This window comes from Calidris pugnax, unplaced genomic scaffold, assembly GCF_001431845.1.
Source record: "Calidris pugnax isolate Ruff unplaced genomic scaffold, ASM143184v1 scaffold247, whole genome shotgun sequence".
Classification (NCBI taxonomy): Eukaryota; Metazoa; Chordata; class Aves; order Charadriiformes; family Scolopacidae; genus Calidris; species Calidris pugnax.
In genome coordinates, this window is record NW_015090980.1 from 862608 (window position 1) to 887771 (window position 25164).

Consider the following 25164-nt stretch of genomic DNA (forward strand, 5'->3'; position numbering starts at 1 on the left):
AAGTGTTAAATCCAGATGACTTTCTTCTTGCCACTCCAGATACTGACTGACATTCAAGTATTTGTGCCACGTTCAAAAAAGTCAAGTTCTGACCAAACCCACAAGCTGGTTTGGAAGCAGGAGGTTTGCTGCATCCAAACATCCCTCCCCAGTCGCAGATCGCCCTTCTGTTCACATCTCTGTACCACCCTCTCTCCATGCAGCTCAGGGGGCTGCGGCGTTCAGATGGAGCTTGCAGAACAACTGCTTCTTCCAGCATCTGGCCTGTGATGTGCTTTGGGGTTATCTAAACTGGGAAGGTAGATGGAGCAGGTAGATGCAAAACAACACAACTCTGAAGTCTAAGCCTGGTGGGAGAAGGAAACTGCTGTTTTCTCTGGTGTGCTGCATCAAACGAACAGCTGAAGCAACAGAGAACAACTTTTTCAGTAATACGTATCAAAGGTAGACAAATATCACTAGGTAAAACTAGGAGGAAAAGATGGAAGGGGCTGGGTTAGAAAAAGGGATGCTACTGGTATCTGAAAGGCAGAGCTAAGAAAAGAGCTGGCACCTACCCAGTGTTTTCTTTTGCTTGCAGACTTAGCACTAAAAGTAAGAGCACAGACAAAGGATATAACTAGAGCAAAATGTTTAAAGAAGAATGCTCATGGGGGAGAGGAAGGGAAAGAAGAAAGTCAGTATGTGCCAGGATTGATCCTCACTTTTGACACGAAATCCTTAGGGAAGTTGTTTCAAAGCCACACTGGAGGAACGGGGTGTTCCCCAGGAACCCCAGCTGGGACAGATGACCTGGAAGGGTTTCTGCCCCATAGGCAGGGCACAGACTCATGAGCTGGAGCTTCTGTGCCAATGTCCACATGGCACGTCATTGCTTGGTTATAAAAGGTGAAACGCCAGGGGAGAGTTTGCACCGAAACCAGGAAATCATCCTCTAACTCAGCTGGGCAGGAGAAGCCCCTGAGGAAAGCCCTGAAGCAGGCAGTCTGCCCTCAGCTAAGGCTCAAAGACTCTTCATAATTTTTAAGTGTGTTTCCAAATCTGCAGTCAAATCCTTCACCTTCCCTCTTTTTTGCTACAATAAACTTTATCTTAGAATGTAATCTAGTAATAAAAATGGTTTTAAAGTGATCTGACAAGCACCAGAAACCCCATTTCTTTTAGAGTGACAACTCTATTTACAGCAGCACATACACACACTCTGTTTTACATTCCACTCGCTCTCCAGGCCCTCAAGATTTGGGATATATCCTTCCCATCCACTTGCAAGAATCAATTTCAGCCGTGAAGAGAAGTTCCTCAGCGGGCAGGAGGCTGGAGGAAAGACTTCTGCTAACGCTGGGGTCTCTGCACATCTCCCAGGACAGGGGCACAGAGGGACGAGCATCCTCTCTCTCCATTTCACAGCTGCATCGCTGCCCTTGAGCAACCCTCCCAGCTCCGGTGGCCACCGTTCAGCAAGCTCCACGTGCCCAGCCTGAACGGGCCAGAGCGCTGCTTTGGCTTAGTGGAAGAGCAAAACAGCTGGGTGGCATCATGCAGGGAGAAGGTTTAAGGCCGAAATCTTTCAGAAGGGTACATTTCACATTTTCTGCTTAAAAATTTCATATTCAAAGCCTGAACTGGCCAGGGAACAATTGTGCCAAACCAGAGCAGAGAAGGAGCTCTGAGCTCCAGGGAGATGTTATTGTAGTAACCACGCATGAAGGACACCTTGTAGCTAAAGTCCCAGAAGTTAATTAGGAAGCACAGCTCCTGTTCCCGGGTGTATCAAAGACAAAGTATGATCTCTCCAGGCCTCAGTTTCCCCACGTGTAAAGCTGGAGCTGCCAAATATATCTCTCCAAAGGGAATTCATCACTCCCTGGAATGTGCATGGGAAGCCCAACTACCACCGCCTTGAAGCCTGCTTATCTGCCTCCACGCTCACCCAAGAGCGCCGCTGCTTACCTCCTCCCATCACGCTTTCCCACCACCCCCCAATGTTGCAAAGCTCCACATCTTCTCCCATAATCTTATCCGACTGTCCTCAATTACAGGCATCTCTATTAGCGCGAGTGGAGAGGGAGGCAGGGCTAAGATTAGCAACAGGAACGGCACAGACCAGCATTTGCTCCCTATATAATTAGCTGATATAAAAGCTGTGCCATCTACTGGCGTGCAACACGAACCACTGCTCCCCGCACAACTCCAATGAAGTTGTTGTTTCCACAGCAGCTCCTTGCGTGGAGCTGAGGTGGGATTTCAGCTCACACCTCGTACCAGTAGCAGCACACAGAGGCAAACACAGGATGGCCAAAGCAGAGCCCTTGTTCTGCATTGCCAAAGCCAGGTGACCAGCCACCAATGGGCAGCACTGCCAGCATCTGTGGTGGCCCTGGGCTACTGTCCCACTCTGGATGGGTGGTTCAGTCCCAGCCTTTATAACGCCCCCACCTACCAAGAAATTGCCCGCTTTCCTTGCTGAGGTGGGATTTCAGCTCACACCTCGTACCAGTAGCAGCACACAAAGGCAAACACAGGATGGCCAAAGCGGAGCCCTCGTTCTGCATTGCCAAAGCCAGGTGACCAGCCACCGATGGGCAGCACTGCCAGCATCTGTGGGAGCCCTGGGCTACCATCCCACTCTGGACGGGTGGTTCAGTCCCAGCCTTTATAACACTCCCACCTACCAAGAAATTGCCCGCTTTCCTTAAAGGAATTTTTTAGAATTTTTGAGCTTCCTTCTCTGTAGATATTCCAGACCCTCCTGGATGAGTTCCTGTCCAGCCTGCTCCGGGTGACACTGATTTGGTAAGGAGTTGGACTAGATGATCTCTGAAGGTCCCTTCCAACCCTTACAAATTGTGTGATATGCCTACAGATAACAAACCCCCCACCATTTAAAATTAGTTTTAATTCCCATTATTATAAAGTTTTGGGAAGACATGTTTGCAAACAATTTGAGCTTCCTTCTCTGTAGATATTCCAGACCCTCCTGGATGAGTTCCTGTCCAGCCTGCTCCGGGTGACACTGATTTGGTAAGGAGTTGGACTAGATGATCTCTGAAGGTCCCTTCCAACCCTTACAAATTGTGTGATATGCCTACAGATAACAAACACCCCACCATTTAAAATTAGTTTTAATTCCCATTATTATGTTTAAAGTTTTGGGAAGACATGTTTGCAAACAAATACCAACCTACAGCTGGCAGCCCTACGCTGAGAAAAACTGGAGCTGCCACTTCCATCAGACCTTCAGGGGTACTTCCAACGGCCCTTATGCTCCTCAGCCACTTTCAGGGACATGGCCTATCAGAAGCAGCACAGGAGGGACAGAAAACAAGGACGTAAAGCAGAAACACCAGCCCAGAAAACAGGGGACTCTGGCAGGAGCAGGCAAAGCAGAGACACACCAGACTCGAGCTGGGTTGCAGATAAGTTCCCACACTCTTTCAGCCCAGGTCCATGCCCGCGGAGCTGCTCCTGCTGCCAGCTCCCCCAGCTAACCCAGTTCCAGCCCTGCACGTCCCAGTTCAGCCCACCGCTCCGCCAGCACCACCAGGCAGGCAGGCACATGGTTAAATATTCTGCTGGCACCTGTTTCATCCTGAGTTCACTTCGGACCCTGCTTGTGAACGCTGACGGATTTCTCATCACATGGCTGTATTAAGCTGCTTTTTAATTGCATTTGGAAGGACCCAAGGGCCAGCAGGCAGAGGGGCACTTTATTTTTCCAAGGAATGTTATTTTTATTATAGTGGCGGGAAAGGTTTCCATTAATCCCCTGCAAGCAACGGCTTCCATGCAGCACGCTGGCTGCAGGGATGGCCAGTCCAGAGGACTGGGACAACTCAAGCATCGTCTGCTGAAATACCAGCTCCCAACAACTCCTCTTTAAAGAGCAGATCACAGGCTTTGGCACTAAACTCGCGTTAAATTGATACAATCTCTTTAATGTTATCTCTGGCTCTTTATCACAATTGTATGCGCAACTTACATTCTTGTCTTTTTTTTTTTTTATTAAGATTTGCTAGATCCTTATCACCGATATTTTACACATTGTTGTAGTGTCACTCAAACGTTTAATGGACATCAGCTGCCCCAGGAATATATAATAGCTCCTTGCTATGGGGTAGGGCTGGATGGTGGTGGGTTTCAGGCTGCAGAGGATGCACAGCAAAGCTATGCAGAAGAGAAAGCAGGGTCCCTGTTAGACACCAAACTACAAAACAGCACAGTCCTGCGTGCCAGTTTGGGCATAACAGCACAGCACCACTCGCCCCGAGCCAAGCCAAATGCTTATTATGCAAGCCATCTTCACCCCAGCCTCCTGCTCTTCACCTGCAGCTACCCCTGCTATTCCCGTGCAGGGACCTACCGAGCCCAACTGTGCCAAAGCTGAAGTGCGTTTCGTGGGCTGCAGAAATTAGACTTGGCAAATCCACTTTCTTTAGGAAAAGAGGGCGGGTTTTGAAGAGAGCTTTTTGAGACAAAAAAGCTTCATGCAAGTCCATTAACCTGCAGGACCAAGCCTCCACCCCCTCAATCATTAGAGTCTTTAACTTCACTACTTCTCCATAAACACAGCTATACAAATAATTGATTTTTAGTTCAACTAGGGGATGAAACCCTTAAAAAAAAATAATCCTCATTCTACCTGAATTGAATTCAAAATGATTTAGTTTTTCTTCTCAGGTCAATTATTCCCATTCAATGTAAGAGCATTCCATCCCAGATGATGCATTTCAAACATTCAGAGGAAAAAACACGAAACAAGAGAATAGATTGGTGGGAGCATTTTCTGCCCAAGATCTCGGGCTTCAGAGAGCTCTTCGAGGATGTATAGTATCACAGAGGGCAGGGGCTAAACTCCCACGGACTGAAAGCAGATCCCTAAGTGCAGAGGTAGACATTCCCTGCAAAACTACAGGCAACCCCCCAGGAACAGAGATCTTCCCCTCGCCCTCTCCCACCGTACACAGACTATGAAGCCATAGCACAGGGTGCAGAAGCGACTCTCGCTACCAAACTGCCATGGAAATGCATTTTCTCACGCCAAAACTAACCAAGGAAATTCAAATAAATCCCTTGTTCAGTGACATGGTTTCTTTTATTTTGCTATCACCGCAAACATTTCTTCCCAACCATGTTTAAAGGTTGTTTTATAAAGAATTAAATGGCAATTCTCTTCCCTAACACCAATTCCCTCGGAGACCCCCTCCTCTACTGCATTACTCACCATTTTTATATCTCTATCTAGATAGATAGACAGTAAGTCTTACTCATCTTCTTTTATCCTTTCAGCCATCTCCAAATGCCTCCCCTTAGTGCATGGAATACGGCAGCCCCGCCAGGCCTTGGGAGCTCGAGAGGGTAAGGACCAAGCTGATGGATCTGAGCTTGGAGACAGCCAAGAACTACAACTGCTGCAAATCCCTTGACAACACTAATGGCTTTAGTTACCTCCACCTCTTGCTAAAAGCGCTGCTCCTGCGCTAGAGAAACCAGGAAAAAACTGAAAAACAACAATACAAACTGCTGTCAAATACACTACACAGCTTTAGGAAGGGAAGTAAAACACCCTTTAAGGAGTATTTCATCCTTCCCTATGCTTAGTCTCAGAGGTCTCTGGGTTCCTCACACCGCAGGGTGCAGAGCACAGAAAGACAAGTCGCGCACGGCGATTAAACCCTGGAAGAAAGGTTAGTTCCCATTACAGGGAGTTCACGGTCTCCCTCCCTGTGCGTGCAAACCAGCCCAGCAGCGCTGGGAGAGCAGGCACAAGGGCAAGCTTTGCTCAGGCTAAAAGCCCAGCTACAGCTCCCAGCACTGCTGCGTGACCCGAGACCGTGAACCTCAGCCCCAGATGCAATGCAGGGACTGGCAGCACCCTGCAGCTCCCCTCCATGTGCCTGCCTCAGGGATGAGAACAGCACGCAGCTCCTGCCAAAGGGAAGATGCTTTGGGGCAGGGAGCAATCCATAAGCCTAAAACCCATCCCTGGGCAAAGGCATCAGGTACAGAGAGAGCTAAGTGGTACAGACCTGGAGCGTGAGGGCCAGGATCAGTTCACCCCCTGGGAGACAGCCAGCTGCCAGGGTAAGGGACCAGAGGGGTATTTTGATTTTTGTGAAGGGGAACGTCAGAAAGCTATTTATTTGCACAGGAAAAGAAAGAAAACTCCACTCTGGGTTGGAGAGCTATACTAAGAGACACCATCAGCTCACTTGCAGAACTGGTTTTGTCTCCTCTCTTGCTCCAGGCCCTGGAAGGGCATCCCAAAAAAAAAAACCCACAAAACCCCGAAAGAGGTCACTTCTCTGAACTGCAACCATCCAAACTTCTTAAAGCAAATACCCAGAAACAGCAGCCTTAATCTGCCGTTGGGCAAAGGTTTCCTCATTTGTTCTTTGCCAACGGCCAGACAAGACCATGGTGCCTGAAGGCTGACAGCACAGGCACAGGGTGACTAGATTGGGTAGTCTTACTGACCATTTGAAAAGGTCAGGAGCACCTCTTGTGACTCCAGATGCATTTGAGGTATTGAGTCCGTACCTTGCATGGAGACTTACTGACCATTTGAAAAGGTCAGGACCACCTCTTGTGACTCCAGATGCATTTGAGGTATTGAGTCCGTACCTTGCAGGGATGGCCCCAAAGGGGATTGTCTCAGGAGCCCTCCAACCTCCAGCAGTGCCCCGGGAGGCAGCAGCAGGAGCCTCCTCGCCTTCAAGAACATCCCCAGCCGCAGAGTGCCCCAAGCTGCTTACCAAGTTGTAAAGCCCATCAGGCTGGGCTGCTGCCAAGCGTCCATGGGAGAAAGAAAGGGAAACGTTCAACATAATCTGCATGAAAGTGCAGGAAGCCCTAAATCGCGTTAGCACTATTAAGAAAGCCGGTTACATCGCTCAGCAAACCGGCCCAATACAGTTTTGATAGACTTGTTACAAACATCTGATTGCCCCTGATTAGATTAGACAATAAACCCCCATCCTGGTGCGCGGGCATTGTTGGGCTCCCCTCCGCAATCTGTAAATTAGAATTCCAGACCTGGGAGATTGGATTCAAATTGGATTACTGGAGCAGGTCCAGCACAAGAACAATTGTGAGGCAGGAGAAGACACATGCACACACACACAAATGAGTAAATAAAAAAAAATAAATACACGGGGACAGTCAGTCGGGATTTGATTAGGAGCGAATTAAAAATAGAATTAAAAACAAAAGCCACCAACCAGCAACTAGCAAAGAAGCGGGAAGAGGGATGGATTTGTCATTATAAATTAACAAACCACAAAGACCATACCTCTAAATGTTTTACACTTCAGCACACGCAAGGCTGATGTTGGTTGTGGTCCTCCCTCCAGGAATGCAAGAGCTCCTGCCCATGGCTGCCCGTGCACGGGGCAACGAAGTCCCATTCATCCCACCAAAACCACAGCCTGCATCTGAGCTCACCTGAACATAGAACATTCCCTCCTTCCTCCCCCATTTTATCGCCTAGGTGAGATGGGTAACATGTCCCTTAGCCTGGGCACTCGTCTGGGACCCAGCGGGCCAGGATGTGACCCCTGGTGGCCTTCTGGCATCCCCAGAAGTCCTCCACCAGGTAAAATCCAGGGCATTGCAGTGGATAAACCCAGCAGGGCTGCGTGAGCAGCACCGCATGCTGCCAACCAACCCAAACCCCTGATGCTCTCCAGCTCAGAAGGGTCTCTCTCTCCTGGCCTGGGGCCCCTCCAGTTAAACACACCAATGACTTGGCCAATGAGCACCTCAAAGAACTAGCTTCAGAAAGCCCAGCAGGGCAGCGAGGTGGCAATGGGACCTTGCACCACCAGCAGTGGAGGAGAAATCCAGTACGACCCCAGGGCTGCTGAATGTTGACCCCCTTTGCTGCCTGCCCTGAAGACCACATGCCACCAAGACCAGAAGACAGCAACACCTCCAAGTAGCAAAGGAGGGAAGAAAGCAAGCCTCTGTGGCCACACTGCTGATCTCCTACCAGCCCACTCCACGACAGAGGTCAGCATCTCTGCCACCGAGAGAAGAGGGAGCGGGGAGATGCTCTGAACTGGGCTGAGAGATTCTTTGCTGCATGCCAATTTTTGCAGCTTTTTAGACAAGTGAAACGTTTTATTGTCCCTATCAGGGAGCAGAAGAGCTGATAAAGACTCCGTTCACCACATACCTGCAAGGGAAATCTCAGGGCTATCAGAATTGTTAAAGGGATAAACCTGTCCAATTAAATCCCCTCTGCACTCTTGATATATGCTTGTGCCAGACGTAAATGGAGCTTGGAACTTGTCCCAGCTGAACAGTAATGCACTGAGCATTCAACCAGGACTAAAAGCACAACCGGCCTCAGCTCCTACCTCCCACCATGCCCCCGCTGACCAGCTCTCGCCCCCGAGAAGCCAGCTTGGGAAGTACTTCATGGTAACACACCAAACTCCCACCCCACACTCTGTCAGAGGATCCTAAAGCATGGCCAGGTACTAACTGCACTGTCGCATCAGAAGGAATATGCAAGGAAAAAATACCAATAAGTGGGAAAACCCCAAACTGAGGGTGTGGGGGGGTGGAAATCAGAAACAAAACTGAGAAATTTGCTTAAGGCAGTAAGAAAACCCAAGCCTTACTCATCTCCAGATAAACCCTCTTCACTATGCACCATATCCCAGCTCTTTCAGCCACCTTCCCCTAGAATCCGAGGCCACAGAAGATGGGAATGCCCCAAACTCCTAGAGCCATGTTCATCCAGGCTTCGTACTCACAAGAAACCCAGCCAGACGTCCCTGCAGTATGCTTTAAAAACACAGAAAATCCCCAGAGTCTTGTCCTTTGTATTCCTTTCTCTGCCAAAAGAAAACGTCTAATGCCAAGTGTAGGTTTTCCTGCTCTTGTTACAGAAAGATCTCAAAGTCTTCAGTGAAATACATTGTGAACTCCTACACCTTGGCTGAAGGAACAGGAGCATTGAACCCTCCTACCAAACCTCTCCTTTCCCCCAAATGTTCATCACACACTAGAGCTAAATACATAGCAACAAAAATACGCAGTTAAATTCCACAACAACAGAAAAACCCCACGAGCTTCTCTCTTAACTAGTAGTAAGTGCTGTTCGTTCTCTCATTGCCAGTCACGCAAGGTGCACTGAAGTATATGAAACACACACACTATAAATTCTCTGAGACATGAAATGCCACTTTCCTGCACCTCTGCTCAATGCATTGTATTCAACACTGCACACAGCTGAGCTCCAGCAGAAATATAACCAACTTCACCTTAACTTGGCTGGTGATTACAATATGCAAAACTAAAACAGCTCTTTGGAAAAAATACCAGCCCAGCCATGGCACCGGAATCCCATGTACCAGACATTCGTACCATGTTTTATGGATAGGGAGGTCTCTTTTCAGAGATGGGGGAAGACCACCAGCACAGACATCAGTCCTTAGGTCGGTCATGGTGTATGAATAGCTCCCTTCAGGGCATAACCCACTCAGTAAGCTGTGGGATGTGCCGCTCGCAGGAGGCAAAGCAAATTGTCTGTGGTTAAATATGTGAAGGAGGAAGCAGTCAGCACGCAAAAAGCAGCCTTCGCAAGAACTGTATAAAATGTAGAAACAAGCCTAAAACATACCCTAGGATCTAAAATTTCCATCTCTCACCCTCCTCCTCCATCAAATCACAACTCGCTCCCTTCTCCCCCAGTCTGTGGAGCTTTAGGAAAGGATAGACTCGGAGGCATCGTTCATGCACTTCACCTAGTATTATAAAAGAAACAGATCTGGGGTGTCCATAGACCTGAAGGAGGCAGGGGGAAACCCTCCTAGATCCTTCACCACAAGCAATGACCTCCTCTTCTGTTCCCCCACCGCCTTTTTACTGCAGAGATGCTTTTGTGGCAATAGAAGAATTTCCTGAGGCATTGGGCTTGCACAGCAGAAATGATGCAGCAACCCCTCAGCCGCTTGTACCGACGCTTTCTGAAGCCTTTCATCACCTCAGCAGCCCCCTCGCTGCCCTCTCGCTTTGATCCACACCGTTTGGTGTTGCCAGCACAGGTGAGGAAGCAGGGCTGGGCTGCCAACATCTCCTTGGTGGCCACAAGCAGTGGGTAGAGCTGGGGCATCTAGGGACACGGCATGGCAGGAAGGAGCAGCCCGGGTCTGGAGGCAGAGCGTGAAGTGGGAAAGGCAAACAGCACAGGGAAGGGAAGAGATGCCTTTGTGTTCTGGGCACATGGAGAAGGCAAGGGGCTGGATTTGACAGCAAGGGAGGCTCTTTCCAGTGCCTCTTATCTTTGCTGCTTCCTTTCCTTTCTAGAGAGGACGGGCTCACCTTCACCCACCTCACCAAACACAGCCATGGAGGCTTTAGAGGAAAGGAAGGTTTTGTCACTGCTGTCAGGAGCCTGGCTCTCCTCAACAGCCTACACTGAGAGAAAAAAAGAAAAGGGAAGAGAGAAAAATGCTCCTTGGGTTCGGGAATCCAGAGCTGGCAGCCACCCCATGCCCATCCCCAGTGATGGCTTTGCCCTGGCTTGCTCAGTGTTCAACCAGCAGCAAAATCCAACAGCTGATCTCCTGAACAAGCTCACTGACTCCCAAGCCTGTAGATACCCATCTCTGGGCACATAGAAAGGCAAGGAGGGGTCCAATCGCACTGAGAGATTGAAGAAGAGATAGGAAATTTAAGTAAAATGAAAAAAAAGTGGCAAAAGAATCTATTTGGCAAACAACCAACCTGTTGAATTCTAGTCTCAGATGATGTTGATCCAGGAGCCAGCCAGTTGTGATTCCCAGCACAAGGAAAACACAACAGGGATTTGTAGTCATTTGGCAACCTGCCACCACCTCGCTCCTTTCCACACCTGAAGGAAGATGTCTGTCTTAGCCCTAACAAGGGCAAGCTCATGAGCATGGACGAGAGCAGCCCTTAAACTTCTACCCAGTTGAGAACACACCTACCGTTTCCTTACACCTCACCTGCAGCGAGTCCCTGGAACTTCCCCACAATGTAATATGCTGCATAAATTTAATGCCATCTCCTTCAGGAGTTACTCCACCTTAGCAATATCTTTTACTTCCATTTCAAAGGACGGTAGCTGTAATTTTGGTAATTAAGACCATCTCTTCTACCTCCCCTCCTGCTAAAGCTTGGGAATAAAAGGCAGCTGGAACTACAGGTCTGTGAGGGCAGACCTGAAGCCATGAAATCATCAAGGAGAAAGGAGATTGGAGGATGCTGGGGAAAAAGGGTAGGTAATGGTGATAAAATTCCATGTCAAAAAGAAGTTCCTGCATGGGACACAGGGTGAAAGTCCCCCTGGTTCCAGCCGTAGATGCTCTTCTCTAGTGCCAGCTGGAACAGGTGGGGACTGCAAAAAGATCTTCCTAGGAATTTTTCTGTCCCACAATGAGACTGTCAGCAGATATGATGGTCTGGAATGAAAAGGGAGGGACAGCATCCAAATAACCAGCCCCTTGTAGATGACTGCTATTTTAGGAAGCAATTACCCCCTTTACTACACACCCCAGGCTCTGGCACTCCTCTGAAAAGCACGTGTGAAATCAGAGTGTCCCACTAGTGCCAGACCTGTGCCACAGAGCTGCACCACGGCTGCCAGGGCCACCAGACAGCCGAGCTTGGCTTCCCTGTGCTTGATTTCTGCTTCTTAGAAATGCAACACACAAGTTAAGAAACTATGTATTATTGGTAAGTGCTCTGCATGCAGTTTAATAGAAACACATTAATATTTTCACTTAGAAACAGAGGAAAACAGGCTCTTTGATGGCTGGACTGAATCACCACCTAATCAGAATGGTACTCTTGAAGCATGTAGGTCCATCATGCATGCCCAAAGGCTAGCTAGCATCTCCCTACAAAGCCTCACCAAAACACAGAAAATATCCCTTCTCCCTTCCGGAGCAAAGAAAACAGAGAGGCATCTTTTCAGCAGAGTGAGTACAAGAGTGACGTGGCAATTCATACCTCAAGGAGAGGATCCGTTTCTCTCTCCTCACCTGCCCTCAGTGATACATGGATTCCCACCTGACTCAGATGCTGAAAAATACATTTCAAGAAGTCATCATCACTCTCGTGAGTCATGAGAGAAGGGGAAGAAACGACTCCAGGAGAGATGATTCAACTAAAGGGAAAGTTGAGACAGAAGAAAACACAGGCTGGAGAGTGGAAAAAGCTGTGGGGGCCCCACTTCTTTGAAAGAGCTTAGCACAACATGGAAGAAATTCAGAAGATCCTATTTCTCCTTCTCCCATCAACTTCCAGATTTTGTTGTCAGTACCACCAACCCAAGATGCCAAGAATTTACATGCAAACTGGATATAAGAGACTGCTCCATCCTGCGACCGGGCTCTGAAGGAGTCCTCTTGAAAGGACTAATTCAGGTCAATGGATCATTGATTGCACTACAATAAAACAACACCAGGTGCTCCTTATCTAACCAGGGCTGCCAGAATCACACCTCTACATTGGGTCCAGCATCAGGTGAGCCCTTAACAATGCACCAACCAGTCCTGCCCCAAAACCCAACAAAACAAAGTCAAACTGGAAGAAGAAGGTTATTAGTACTACAGAGACAGGTCATTACGAAGCTCTCACCGCCTTAGGTACACCTCAGTTATTGCAACACCTTTTCCCTCACCATGGTACTTTCTCCTCTGTTGCTCAGGATGAAGGATGACCAAGTCTTTTTGTCTACAGTCCCTAGGCAGACACCAGAGCTATGCTACCTGCTCCGAGCCTTCTCCCCATCTCTGGCCCCACAAAAGCACTTCTAGTTAATCAAGCTGCAAGATATGCCAGATGTCCATCGCACAGCTTCATCCTGCTCACCGCAGTCACGGAGAGGACACTACAGCTATTGAAGGGAAACCCTTACATGGCTCCCATACCCCTCTACAGCAGAGAGAGCATCTCCATCTCTCCAGGAAGACAATTACTTGTCTCTGCCCCAGCAGCAGAGCATGGCCCCACTGCCAGCTTGTAACCATGAGCTGGTTACCTTGCTCTGCCACAGATAAAATGAATTCATTTTAAAAGGAGTGCTACAAAATGGGACGATAGATTGGAAATATACGCCGGCACCCACGAGGGCATCTCACACACGCAGTCAGTCACAGGATTCAAGTGCCAGGCACCAGCACAAAAATTTCAGTGCATCCTCTCCTAAACAGGAAAAAAACCCTACTAGTCTGAAACTTGTCTGAAACCACTTCCATGAGCTATAGCAGGGACACCACAGCATCTTCGCTCCCAGCTCACCACACCCCCAGTTAAATGACTGGGTCAAATTTGCTGCCAGGCTTTTGCTGTCGCTTGTGTTCTTGTGGCAGCATCTTCAGGTGTTCACAAAGACGGTGGGAGAAGGTAAAAAAGCAGGAAGATACCCATAGTAGATCCTCACATGATACGTCCTTGCCTCACACCCCACACATACTCCGTATGTATGATGCAGTTCCCAGAAAAGGCTGCACAACCATAGAAATTACTTTGAAGCTGAGCTCATGATGATATACCAGCACCAACCCTCTTCTTTAAACTGAACACATCAGACAAAGGATCAGCACACGGGCCCCTCACCTTACCTTTAAAGCCCGGACTTTCTTGGCCAAGAGGCTCTCGATGTCCCCTGCGACCTTCTCCACCAATTTCCTGGGCACGTTCTCTTTGACTTCAAACAGGTTTCTGTTCTCATTGTAGATCTAAGAAGGGAAACAAGAGAAAGAAAGACAGTCAATATTAGAGAGAAATACAGCAGACTTCCCACTGAAAAGCTGATCCTCTAACACAGAAGAATTTTAGCCATGTGGATTAGACAACAATATCAGCTCTTGAAACGAGGGGAACAAGGGAAGAAAGGCTTTGCAACCAGGAAAAAAAAATAAAATGCATTCGACCTGCTGCCCACACCATTGGCTTTACAGCTCCTGCCTTCATGCTTGCAGGCTATGAGAATCCCCCCTCGCCCAAAAGCTGAGCTGCCCACACCCCCACTGCTGTGAAGCCAAACCAGCAGCACAGGGAGAGCCACCACGCTCCCTCCTGTGCTCTTCCTCACCCAAACACACTCCTAAAAGCCCACCGACCACTCACATGCCCCCTTGCCAAGGCCACTTGCTGGGTTTTGCAAATGGAAGACCAACCTGGATTTGAATGTTTGCACCCAACGCGTGCAGCTGTGACCCGTGGGCCTGCCCATCCAAGCCACATTGCACAACTTCAGAGGACAACGCCAGCCCCAAAGGACGTGCTGTTGGCATCAGCACTGCCCCAACAAGAAGGGCTCAGACCCACCACAAGACCTGGCAAACCTCAACCCCTCAGATCCTCTTCTGGAGGAAGAGATCCTCCTGTTCAGGTTAACTTGGCCCATCTGCAAACTCAGGTGCAACCAACACAGGGTAAAAGAGAAGACCTTTTTACAATCATCTGAGATAAGGGGGGTGGGGGAAATAAGTATCCTCATGCCTTATCTATTCTTAACTAAGATACATGGAGAAAACCACACAGCAAACAAGATTCTGCTTCTCTCTGAATCCTGGGGCTACTTGCAAATACCTGCAGTTCCAGACTTGAAGACATCTGGCAGCAGAAAACTCTCCAAGGAGAGCTGGACCTCCCCAAGGAGGTAGATGACTCCATGTTTAACTGTGATTTTCATGTTAAGCACATCTGGCACTTACTCAAGCTTGCATGATCCTTGGGAGCTGAATCATCGCTTCCCATGGGACTAAAAACCCTCTTCGCTGGAGCTTCATTAGAGGTGAAATACTCTGCCACCTGTAACTGCTGGTTTGTTGCAGATCCGACCATTGCAACAAAGGAAGAGACCAGGTGGGGCAGAAACCACTTCTCATGAAACATCTCCCTGCCTCTGCCCTGATCTGCCCCGGGTATTGGAGCAGCACCCAAACTCAAACTGTAAACAAGTAGCTTCCATAAAACAAACACGTACCCCAGAAACCCCCACATTTCTCCTCGTGCCAGCAGCAGGAAGGCAGGACTAAGGAGAGGCTTGGCTAGAGACACCCACCAGGCTGACACCACCACAACTATTTCTCTTGGTGGAGCCAGCAAAAATGAAGGTATGGGCAAGGCAGGTGCCCAGGATCCGGACAGGAGCACATTACACAGCTCAGGAATAGGATGAGACCCTCCTGATATGTTGGGAAAATACTTAATCCACCCTTTTCTTTTCCAGATGTTGATGAGCTGGAGCAGAAAGCAACCCTGGTCACTGAAAGGCAGCTGGAGATGAATTCCAGAGCCTGAGCAGAGACACCCCCACTCCCCTTTCCTTCAGTGGTTAAACAACGTGGTTTCTGAGGTTGAAGCCACAGGAGTACGCTCAGAGACTAAACAAAAGGCTGCTCTTTTGGCTCTGCACGGTTCCTCCAAACTTATGGGGTTAATCTTCAGGCTTCAACTTTGCTTTCTGCAGCTCTCTCCACAATCCCTGCTCTGCCCGAGCTCCTTTCCTCCATGCCACTAGGAAATTCTGGACAGCACGCCTCTCCCAGCAGCCTTGTGTCCACATACATCATTACTCCATCCTAGCTCTACTCCAGGCAACTGTTTGGCTTTTTCCCCCCTAAAAAGAGCCCCAAGGGATTCAGGTAACCTGCCCTGGCTGCCAGGATGGTAACCCACCCTGCCTCTATCAGTGGGGTGGCACACAAAATCCTCAGACCTGCTCATTTCTGAAGAAAACAGCATTTCTGTGAATTCTGCTGCAAGAGCACAGCCCATGAGCCAAGAGCAGGGACGCAGTGAGCCAAACTGTGATCTGTGATCCCCATCCGACTTCTCAGTCCCTCAGAAATACATGGAGCATGGCTCCAGCACCCTCCTCAAGGCTTTGCTCTTTGCAGGCTCCAGACCAGTCTTCAAGGAAGGGTAACTCCAAGCATTAAGTTTTCAGCCAACCTGACCCCAAATCATTTTGGTCCCCAAAACACCAACACTTCACACCGATTCGGCAACTCCTGTCTTATTACAGGTGACAGTTATGTGAGCACAGCAACTCCAAAGAGGACGCTTTAGTAAGAGCACACAGTTTAGGGGCATCCTCAGACTCCAGCAGGAATGATTTCTGGGTGTTCTTCACATCACAGCTCCATCACACCCTCAGCTTCAGACCAAAAAGTGTGTATTGCCAATGGCAAAACATCCCACGCTAGAGAAAAACGTCCCACATCTGCACAGAAAGGGTTAAAACAAGGAATGCTCAACGCAAAGCAATATTCTCTCATGCTCTTTTTTCCCTTTGGTAAGTAACAGCATAACAAAATAATGTGTTTGGAAGGAGCGCGCGCTACCTCCAGCTGAGCAGCAGCAATTAGGAAAGCAAAGAGGAGCAATCTTCAAGGAGAAAGCTTTGGGTAAGGAGGGCGTCCTGACATTAGTATTTTCCTGTTATGAAACAGAAAATTGGCTCCTATTGGCCACGGGCAGAAACGGTGCCTGTCCACAAGGGAGGGAAAGACAGAAAAAGAAACCAGGAGATGTTCCTCCAGCCCTCTCTGCAGCTGCAGAGCTCCGCAGTCTTCTTGGCTGAACAGTTCATCGGCGTTAATTAGAACAATCCAGCATGAATTAACAGTGACCATACGAGCACAAGAACGTACCAGACAGGCAGGGGAATGAACGGTAGTGCTCCAGGCAATTAAGATAGCTCCGAGCTCTCCATTGTAGCGTTTTGCTTTAGGTTGTTCAGAACTTGGCTGGGTTTTACTTATCTAGGGTGACATTTCCCATATTGGGTTTTTTCCTTGAGCTGAATTGGAGGACGAATTTTCTGGCCAAAGACATCCCACACATTTCTCAGTAATAGCAAAAGCCCTTTTTTTTTGGTCCAGATTAGAAAGCCATTCTCTCTGAAATTCTCCTGCGATACGGACCTGGGTTTGAAATCTGGAACAGCAGTGACTTGGGGGTCAAGAAACTGCTGCTTCTGGTTCCATGTAAGTACCCTCATGCCCAGCCGTACCAGCACCCTCGGGGAGACGTGGGGTGTACGTTCCATGCTCTTGGTAGACTGGGTTTTACTTTGCAACCCCTTTGTGAACATGCCCCATCCCCTCACAGCCTGCATGCCCCCCCCGCCCCCGGACAGGCAGGGTGAGCGGGTGGCAATGCAAGAACACGGCAGCAAAGCCCAATCCTGCAATGCCCCAGCCATGCTGAAACAAGTAGCAATGTCCTTGGCATTAGCCCTGCACAAGGTGGTCAGTAAACTTGAAGTTACTGGACAGGAGAGGGGCTACAGAGACCCCCCAGATCACCTATGGAGGTGCCAGCCCTCAGGCAGCACAGAAGAGGAAAGTGCTGTATTCAGGGGATGGGGATCAGGACCAAATTATGAACTGCAAGGCTCAATAAAAAGTCTGGGAAGGGCTGAAGGAGCCAGAAAATCCAGGCAGGGCAGTGGAAAGAAGAGTCCAACGGTGGCTTCTGAGAGTGAACTAGTAAGCGGCAAGAGCAGGGGGAAATACTAACACAGGCAAAACAACAGAAAGTACCAAGTTGAATTAAAAATAAAATAAAATAATAAAATAAAATAAAATACAGTGGCAGGTGGGGGAGGAGAAAAATCAAACAGCTCAAGACAACCTGCAACATGAAAAATTTAATCCCAAATACTGCTAAGCATAACACAACTATAAACAGCTGAGGAGAAGATCTAAACCAGCAGAGAAGCGCTAAGTAGCCTTACTAAAAAGCAGAGCTGGAAACAACCAATTGCCAAAACACGTTCACAGCAGCGACCGTATAACTGAGGAGGCAGCTCTGATACTGCCTCAGAACAGCCATTCTCTAAATTCACTGTTTGCCTCGTTCCTAACGCACAGCAAGTGATGCTCATCTCTGCCATGAATTCCCTCTGTGCCTCTATATCCAGGGAGCTGTCAGGGTTCAGAGAAAGCATTTGCCACTCCCCGGTTCCCCATGAGAGCACCCAGCACCACGAAACTGGGCAGCTCAAGAAGGAACAGAAAAGGGTGCAGAAATACTCCCACGAGCAGAGAAATCACTCCTTGATGAGCCACAAGAAGACCCAGCACCTTCCCGTGGGTCAAAGTATCTGGTGATAAAACGTGAAGGAAGATAACAAGCTCCCCGTGTAGCACCAGTAGCACGTGTGCCTTTGGCCACCACTGGAAAGTAAAAATTGTCCCACTGGCCCCAGCCTTGCCATTTCCCGTGGGAAGCCTGCAGGGAAGGTCTCCAGCCTCCTCGCCCAGGACAAGAGGGAGGACACCGACGGGAGGGCTGGGATGGAGGGGTACCAAAACAGACCCCTTCTCCTTCCTTCTCTCCCCAGCTCCATTTCACACCCCCCCAAGAAGCAGCCCTTCCCCAAAACGGAGCTGTTGGAGGGGCAGCCCTCTGCTCTGCTTGCCCAGCAGCATCTCCATGGGGAGAATCCCTTCTCCACCTCGCTTAAAAACAACAGCAACACCCACCCAAAAGCTGAACCCTGACATGGCAGCTGGCAACCCCAGCAGCTCTCAGCCCCACGGGGCCAGGATACAAACTGGACCCACAGCTCAAAGCCAGCTGGGGTTTTCTTTGGACCGAGCCCTGCACCCTGCAGCTCTCCAGCTCCTGCTGCAAAGGCGCCTGGTCTGGGTAACAGCAATCTTCCAGAAATTATTATTATTGTTTCACCCCCTGTATGAATCCAATACACCTGGTTTGGACAGCTGCAGTCCAAACACAAGCCTTTAATCACGGGGCAAACCTGGCATGTTTGCAAAAAAGCAAAGTATTACAGGCAGCACCAGAGCGAGCTGCTTCCCTGCTCCCAGAGCATCGCGCCTCGGCTCAGGCTGCTCCCGGTGAGGGAGGCAAGGACCAAACCTCACCTCTCTGGGAACGACAGCCACGTGCACCCGAGATAACCCCTCACACCCCAGAGGTGGGGACTGTGCCACCTCATGTCCTACTACTGGAAAGAGTCCAGCAAAGGGCAACGAAGATGATTCAAGGATTGGAGCATCTCCCCTATGAGGAAAGGCTGAGAGAGCTGGGACTCTTTAGTCTGGAGAAGAGAAGGCTGAGGGGAGACCTTATCAACGCCTACAAGTATCTCAAGGGAGGGTTGAAGGAGGAGGGAGCCAGACTCTTTGCAGTGCTTCCCAGTGAGAGGACGAGGGGCAACAGGCACAAGTTGGAACATAAGAGGTTCCACTCAAGTATGAGGAAGAACTTCTTCACAGTGAGGGTGACAGAGCCCTGGAACAGGCTGCCCAGGGAGGGTGTGGGGTCAGTCCCCTTCTCTGGAGATTTTCAAGACCCGCCTGGATGCTCCTGAGTAACATGCTGTTACAAGCTCTAGGCAATCCTGCTTCAGCAGAGGAGTTGGACTAGATGATCTCTATGGTCCCTTCCAACTCTAAAAATTCAGTGAAATTCAGTGAAAGGCCATACACCAGGAAAATAAAGGGTTTTTCCCACCTGGCGTTATTATGGGTGGGTGGGAAGGTCTCTGTTCAGGGGGATACTTCAGGCTCCCACAGCCAGACTCGTGCTGATCGGCTTTGTTGCAGAGACCGTATCTTGGTCACTCAAAGGGAATCCATTGGTGCAGCAGACACTGCAGCAGGCTCCTCCCTTAGAGGAGCCACTCATCTAGTGCTTTTCTCCTGGAGCTTCAGGATCCACTGGTCTCCACCAGACAAGCAGTGGTCTGGCCCGTTTTGAGTCTCATCTCACCTACAGTGGGTTCCTGCCAGTTTCCCATGGCTCAGGGTATCACTGAGGAGGAACAGGGAGAACCCTTGAGCAGACTTGCTTGTAGCCTTGGGCACACGGAGCAGACCCCTCTGATGAAGAAGGAGCCTAGAGAAGAATTGCCCGCACCACAAATGACCGGCAAGAGCATTGTGAGATGGTCCAAGGCTGAGCAAGGGGCACTGTGGCTGGGTAACAGGGAGGAAAAGGAGTGCAAAGCCCCAGAGATCCTGCTGGAAGATGGAGACTGCTCAGGGCCACAGGCAGAGAGCAGAGACAGCACGATTCCCATCTCGCCCCTCGTCCCTGCTGCACCTACTGTTGTTAAATTTCATCGTCTGGTGCTTATAGTTCTTGCAATGATGGTAATCATCGTGGTGTCTATATTACATTAGGAGGATGTCAGCCTCGGCGCGGCGTCAGGGATAATCAAGCAGGCAGTGATAAGAGTGATAGCAGCCTCGCTGACAGCCCGCCAGGACAATTGGTGCTGCCTGTACCAGGTCGTACAGAGCAGATCACACACCACCGCAGGGACCAGGGGGATGGGGACCAGCAGAGGGCATGGGGACAGCCTTCTGGTGAAGCAGCCAGCAGCCAGGACGGTGCTAGATCCTGGTTTTCCCTGTCGAGGAGTCAGGAGGGGGGAAGGCAAAGGCTGCAGGTGAGCAGTAGTGCCTCAGTCATAGAATCATAGGATGGTTAGAGTTGGAAGGGACCTTAAAGATCATCGAGTTCCAACCCCTCTGCCCTGGGCAGGGACATCTCGACTAGAGCAGGTTGCTCAAAGCTCCATCCAGCCTGGCCTTGAGCACTTCCAGGGATGGGACATCCAGTCCAGCAAGGGCTTTGTTAATCTACCCCAAGCCAACACCCAGAGCCTGTACCACGGATGCCACCAGCCCTGAGGATGCGGCTGCTCCCCTGGGCTCTCAGGAGCAGCGTGGGCAGCCAGTCCCACAGAGCCTGCCCTGCCCCTTCTGCAACCTCTGCCTTGTCCTTGGCGAGAGCCACTGCTCCTGCAGCCTGAGGACGTGCTGGAGCGCAGGCAGGAGGCAAACAGCTTGACATTTACTAACCCCATCTCCATCCCTCCTCGCAGTGTCATTTCCCTGCTGCGCTCCTTCCTTCCACCTACCTCATAAAGAGCAAGCACCCTCTGAGCAGCTCTTCACAGCTCTCCTGCAAAAGCAGGACAGGGAAACACGCAGTTTAGCTGCTCCTCAGGGATGGTCAGCTATAATCCAAGCAAACAAACCATAGAACTAAGGTCTCCTTCCTTCACTAAAGAGCCAGCTAAAAGGCAGCAGTACCTTTTAGGACACTGGGGACATGGGGGACAAGAGGAAGGCAGCCCATTCCAGCAGGGATGGAGAGGTGGAGATGCTCCAGCAGCCCCTGTCCAGCACCAGCAACCACATCTCCCATCCTCCGTGGCACTGGCACCGGCTGGAATTCTGCTTGCTCAACCCAGGATGACGAGCCTCTATGGCTGAGACTTCAGGCTTGCCAGCCCCGAAGCAGACCTGAGACTGCTATGCATAATTTAGCAACTAGACAGGGATAGAGGGCTATGCATCGTTAGCCTGGATTATAGAAAACCTCTCCTGGCCTGGAAAGCTGCTTTTAGTCTTCAGCAGCCCAAACCCTTGTACAGGGAGCTCTCAGAGCAACAGACCTGCCTGGATGTCTGCAAAGAGTGAATCTTCTGCGAGGTATATCAGTACCACACAACTCCAAACTCAAGTCTTCTCCTTTCAGATAAAGTGCTGTAAAAATAAATCACTGCATAGCTGAAAAAGTAAGGTCTCAACTAGGGTGGGAGCTCTGCCCAATCACTGCTCTGCACACTCACAGTCACTTGGATGGCATGGGACCTGCTGCCAGGTCAGGGCACAAGCCCACCAGAGCCTGCTGTGCTAATGTATGAGAGGGAGAGAACAGCTACAGCATCTCAGAAAAATGCCCAAATCCATTCAGAGATCACATGGTCTCTGAAAGTACACACTTGCACAGTAAAACAGAAACATAACAAAAACCTCCAACCTGATCCTTGGCTCTGGCTGCTCTCTTGGTTCTATGGGACATCAGAAAAGCTTTAGTAATGAAAACACAGTGTTTTTAAAAGGTACCTTAACTGCTTTCCTTCAGGATACATGCAGAAGAGTTTAACCAGTTTGATTAAGTCACGTCTATACAGAACAGTTGTACTTCAGATCAGCATCATTAAAATTGCACCTGGAATACCTTGGGAGGGATGCTGTCACAGATAAAGATGCACAATTCTGCTACATTTCATCTTTATACTATTCCTACCAGAGTCATTGCCTTCACACTATGGATCGTACCAGGTTTACCATGTCGTCCCTAAGAGAAAGAAATTATGTTGTCCCACAGCAAGGGGTAGATCAAAAAGCTGCATCAATACAGCTGTGCAAATCCTTCCACGTGAAGCTCTTCCAGAAATATATGCTTGATTTATACCAGTTCAACAGAACTCAATTTCCCACTGGTTTACCTATAAGCAAGGATTAAAATCAATTTTGAAATGGATCATACACTTAACTGAAAAAGGTTAAAGTTCTCTCTGGCAGAGAGGCACACACTCTGCTGAAGCACCATGCTGGACCCATCAGGACAAGCACAGGGGTCAGGAGGAAGGGGACACCAAGGGAGGGTTTGGAGGAGAGGGCGATTGGAGCAGGAAGCCCAGAGAGGGAGGGGGGTTTGTGCTGGGACTGATGGTTTCAGAGAGCACGTAGATAACACAAACAGGAGAAGATGATGAAGATGGTTAGGGAAAAATAACGCAAGAAACTTCTCCGATCATCCCTGGACTCTTTGTAGCTGCAATTCTGCCTCTCTCACAGTTGCTGAACCGTTCAAAACCTTGTTTGCCTTTACTGTGCTGCTTCTTTTCCAAGGCTAAAGGTTTATTAGGGCACCGGAATTACAAAAGACCCAAAATGGGATCTTATACTGGACTCAGTTTCCCCAGCAGGGGACAGGACGAGGACGGGACCACCCGTGCTATGGGAGAAGATGGAGAGCCTTGCCCCAACCTCATGCCAAAGCCCACCGACAGCAGTGGTGCCCAGGCAAAGGCTGTTCCCCATTCCCCAGCTTTTCCAAGGCTTATTAGGGCACCGGAATTACAAAAGACCCAAAATGGGATCTTATACTGGACTCAGTTTCCCCAGCAGGGGACAGGACGAGGACGGGACCACCCGTGCTATGGGAGAAGATGGAGAGCCTTGCCCCAACCTCATGCCAAAGCCCACCGACAGCAGTGGTGCCCAGGCAAAGGCTGTTCCCCATTCCCCACACGCGCACCCCACACCCAGCTCCCTCACCCGCTCTGCATCGCGCCGTGCAAGACTCTTGGATCCTCAGAGACCTGACTTTGCATAAATAACCAGGCCTCTTTCCCCAAACAGCTTTATCTTCTGTGCCAGAAAAGCTGCTGCTTCTTGTAGGAAGGGCTGTGGAAAAAGGCTGTGCTGTGCAGCTAAAGCTCCCAGACACATTTTGCAGGCTTTCCTTCTATCTACATGAGAAAAAGAGTAACAATTACCTCGCGCTGCCTTTTATTCTTATTGATGGCAACCACTGGCCAAATTCAGCTCTCAGCTGCAGCGATGCAAATTTGGGATAACTCCACTGTCATGGAATTAAACTAAATCTCTTATTAGAGCTAGAGCGATTGAAATCTAGGCCAGCATAAGTCAGCACTGTCAACAGTTACCCCTACAGGTTTCTGCAGAGTAATGATCTATTTTAAAGAAATTGAACTTTTAGAAATAGCAACTTTGCAATTCTCTTGATTTACTTTCTGATGTAGGTTTTGGGCCTTTCTCTGATCTTCAGAGATCTGTATTTACAAGCTTTTCTCCCTAATCTCATGCCCCAACTCATTGGAAACAAGGCTGGAAGAGACCCACTTTTCCCACCCATCCCTCTGGCTCATGCAGGATCCACCCAACCTGTGCTTTTCCAAAGCCCTGGTCTTGTCCACTAGTCATGGAGAGCCCAGGCTTCCCTGGCTGATGTCCTCCAGTGTTTTCCTAGCCACTCTGTTAGAAACTTATGTTAATATTAATGTCCTCTCTGTGGTGGCATAGGCTGATAAAGCTTTGCCTTGTCCCTAGGGGATATGGCGAATACATTTGTAAGACAGCTTTCTTCCACACGTGTCCACACTCATCCTTTCTCCAGCTAGTGCTTCCTGCTCCCTGAGCCGGTGGGTCCAGAAACTGAGACTTTAACAAAAATATACCACATACCTGGAGATTTTAACAAAGAGGTGAACCCCTGCACAGTCCTATCAGCTGAAGTTTTTAACTTCTTCCCACCTCCAAAGTCTCACCAGCAAGACTTGAGCAGCAGCACCAAATCTTCCAGCTGAGAAACCCAGCCCAGGTTTTAGTTTTCAGCACAGACTCGGAGAGGCAGAGAGGCAGGACAGATACAAACCCACAGAGGTCCCACAGAATGTCTCTTCTGAAGGCAACCTCCAGAGACGCAACATACAAAAGGAGAGACTCCACTGAAAGATTCAGAACCTTCTGCAGCATCACAGAGAACAGGGCTGGGAGGGATCTCATCAGCTCATGCAGTTCCAGCCTGCTCAGATACCCCCAATGGAAGATAGTATCCTAGAAATGTCGTTTCTAACATTGCTACACAGTTATCTCATTCCTAACACGTTCCTCTGACCTGTTCTTAAAGACATCCAGTGATGGAGACTCCTGTGCTTCACAAGACAAAATGCTTCATGCTCCTACTCAAAGACTTTTTATGACACCAAATCTGAAAATCCCTTGCTGCAAATTAAAACAATGCTCTCGGTGGAAAGACACAGAGTTAATGAGGAACAGGCACTTCTGCTTCATGCTGCTGAGCCCCATTACAGATCTGAAGATTTGTCCTACTTTAGTTTTTACTCTTGTAGGCTAAAAAACCTCAAATCCATTTGTTCTTTCCCCACAAATTAATGCTTTTATATCCAAGTGTTCTGGGTTCAAACTACAATTAAGGAAACAAGTAGGAAATGCCATAGACAGATTCTTCACCAGGGTGCTACTCAAAACAGCTCCCAAAATACCCAGTCATTGGTCAAGCAGGTCAGCTTCCTCTCTTGGGATGGTGGTCCTCAACATGAGAAAAGGACCAAGGCAAAGGAAAACACTCACCCCTTCGCTGATCCACACGACCAGTGTAGGTGACTGACTCAGCAGGAGATGTGTTACAGGCTTGGGATAAAGAACAAGGGGTAGCCTCTTTCTTTCCCAGGCACTGCCAGACGTACAGGCTTTGCAGAAGCAGGTATACATGGGCTGTGAGTTTCTGTTCTCCATATGGCCAAAGAGGAGACAGCAGGATGATGACCTGTAACCCTACCATCACTCCCAGCAG

General features: G+C 49.3%; 1 protein-coding gene across 1 annotated transcript in view; it reads right to left on the reverse strand.

Moving 5' to 3' along the window:
• The window catches only part of CACNA2D2 (calcium channel, voltage-dependent, alpha 2/delta subunit 2), a 205559-nt gene that overhangs the window by 126707 nt on the left and 53688 nt on the right, over window positions 1-25164 (reverse strand). Inside the window, exon 2 of the mRNA XM_014953481.1 lies at window positions 13599-13715. Coding sequence (XP_014808967.1) covers window positions 13599-13715 — 117 coding nt within the window. The remainder of the gene's footprint in view (window positions 1-13598; window positions 13716-25164) is intronic.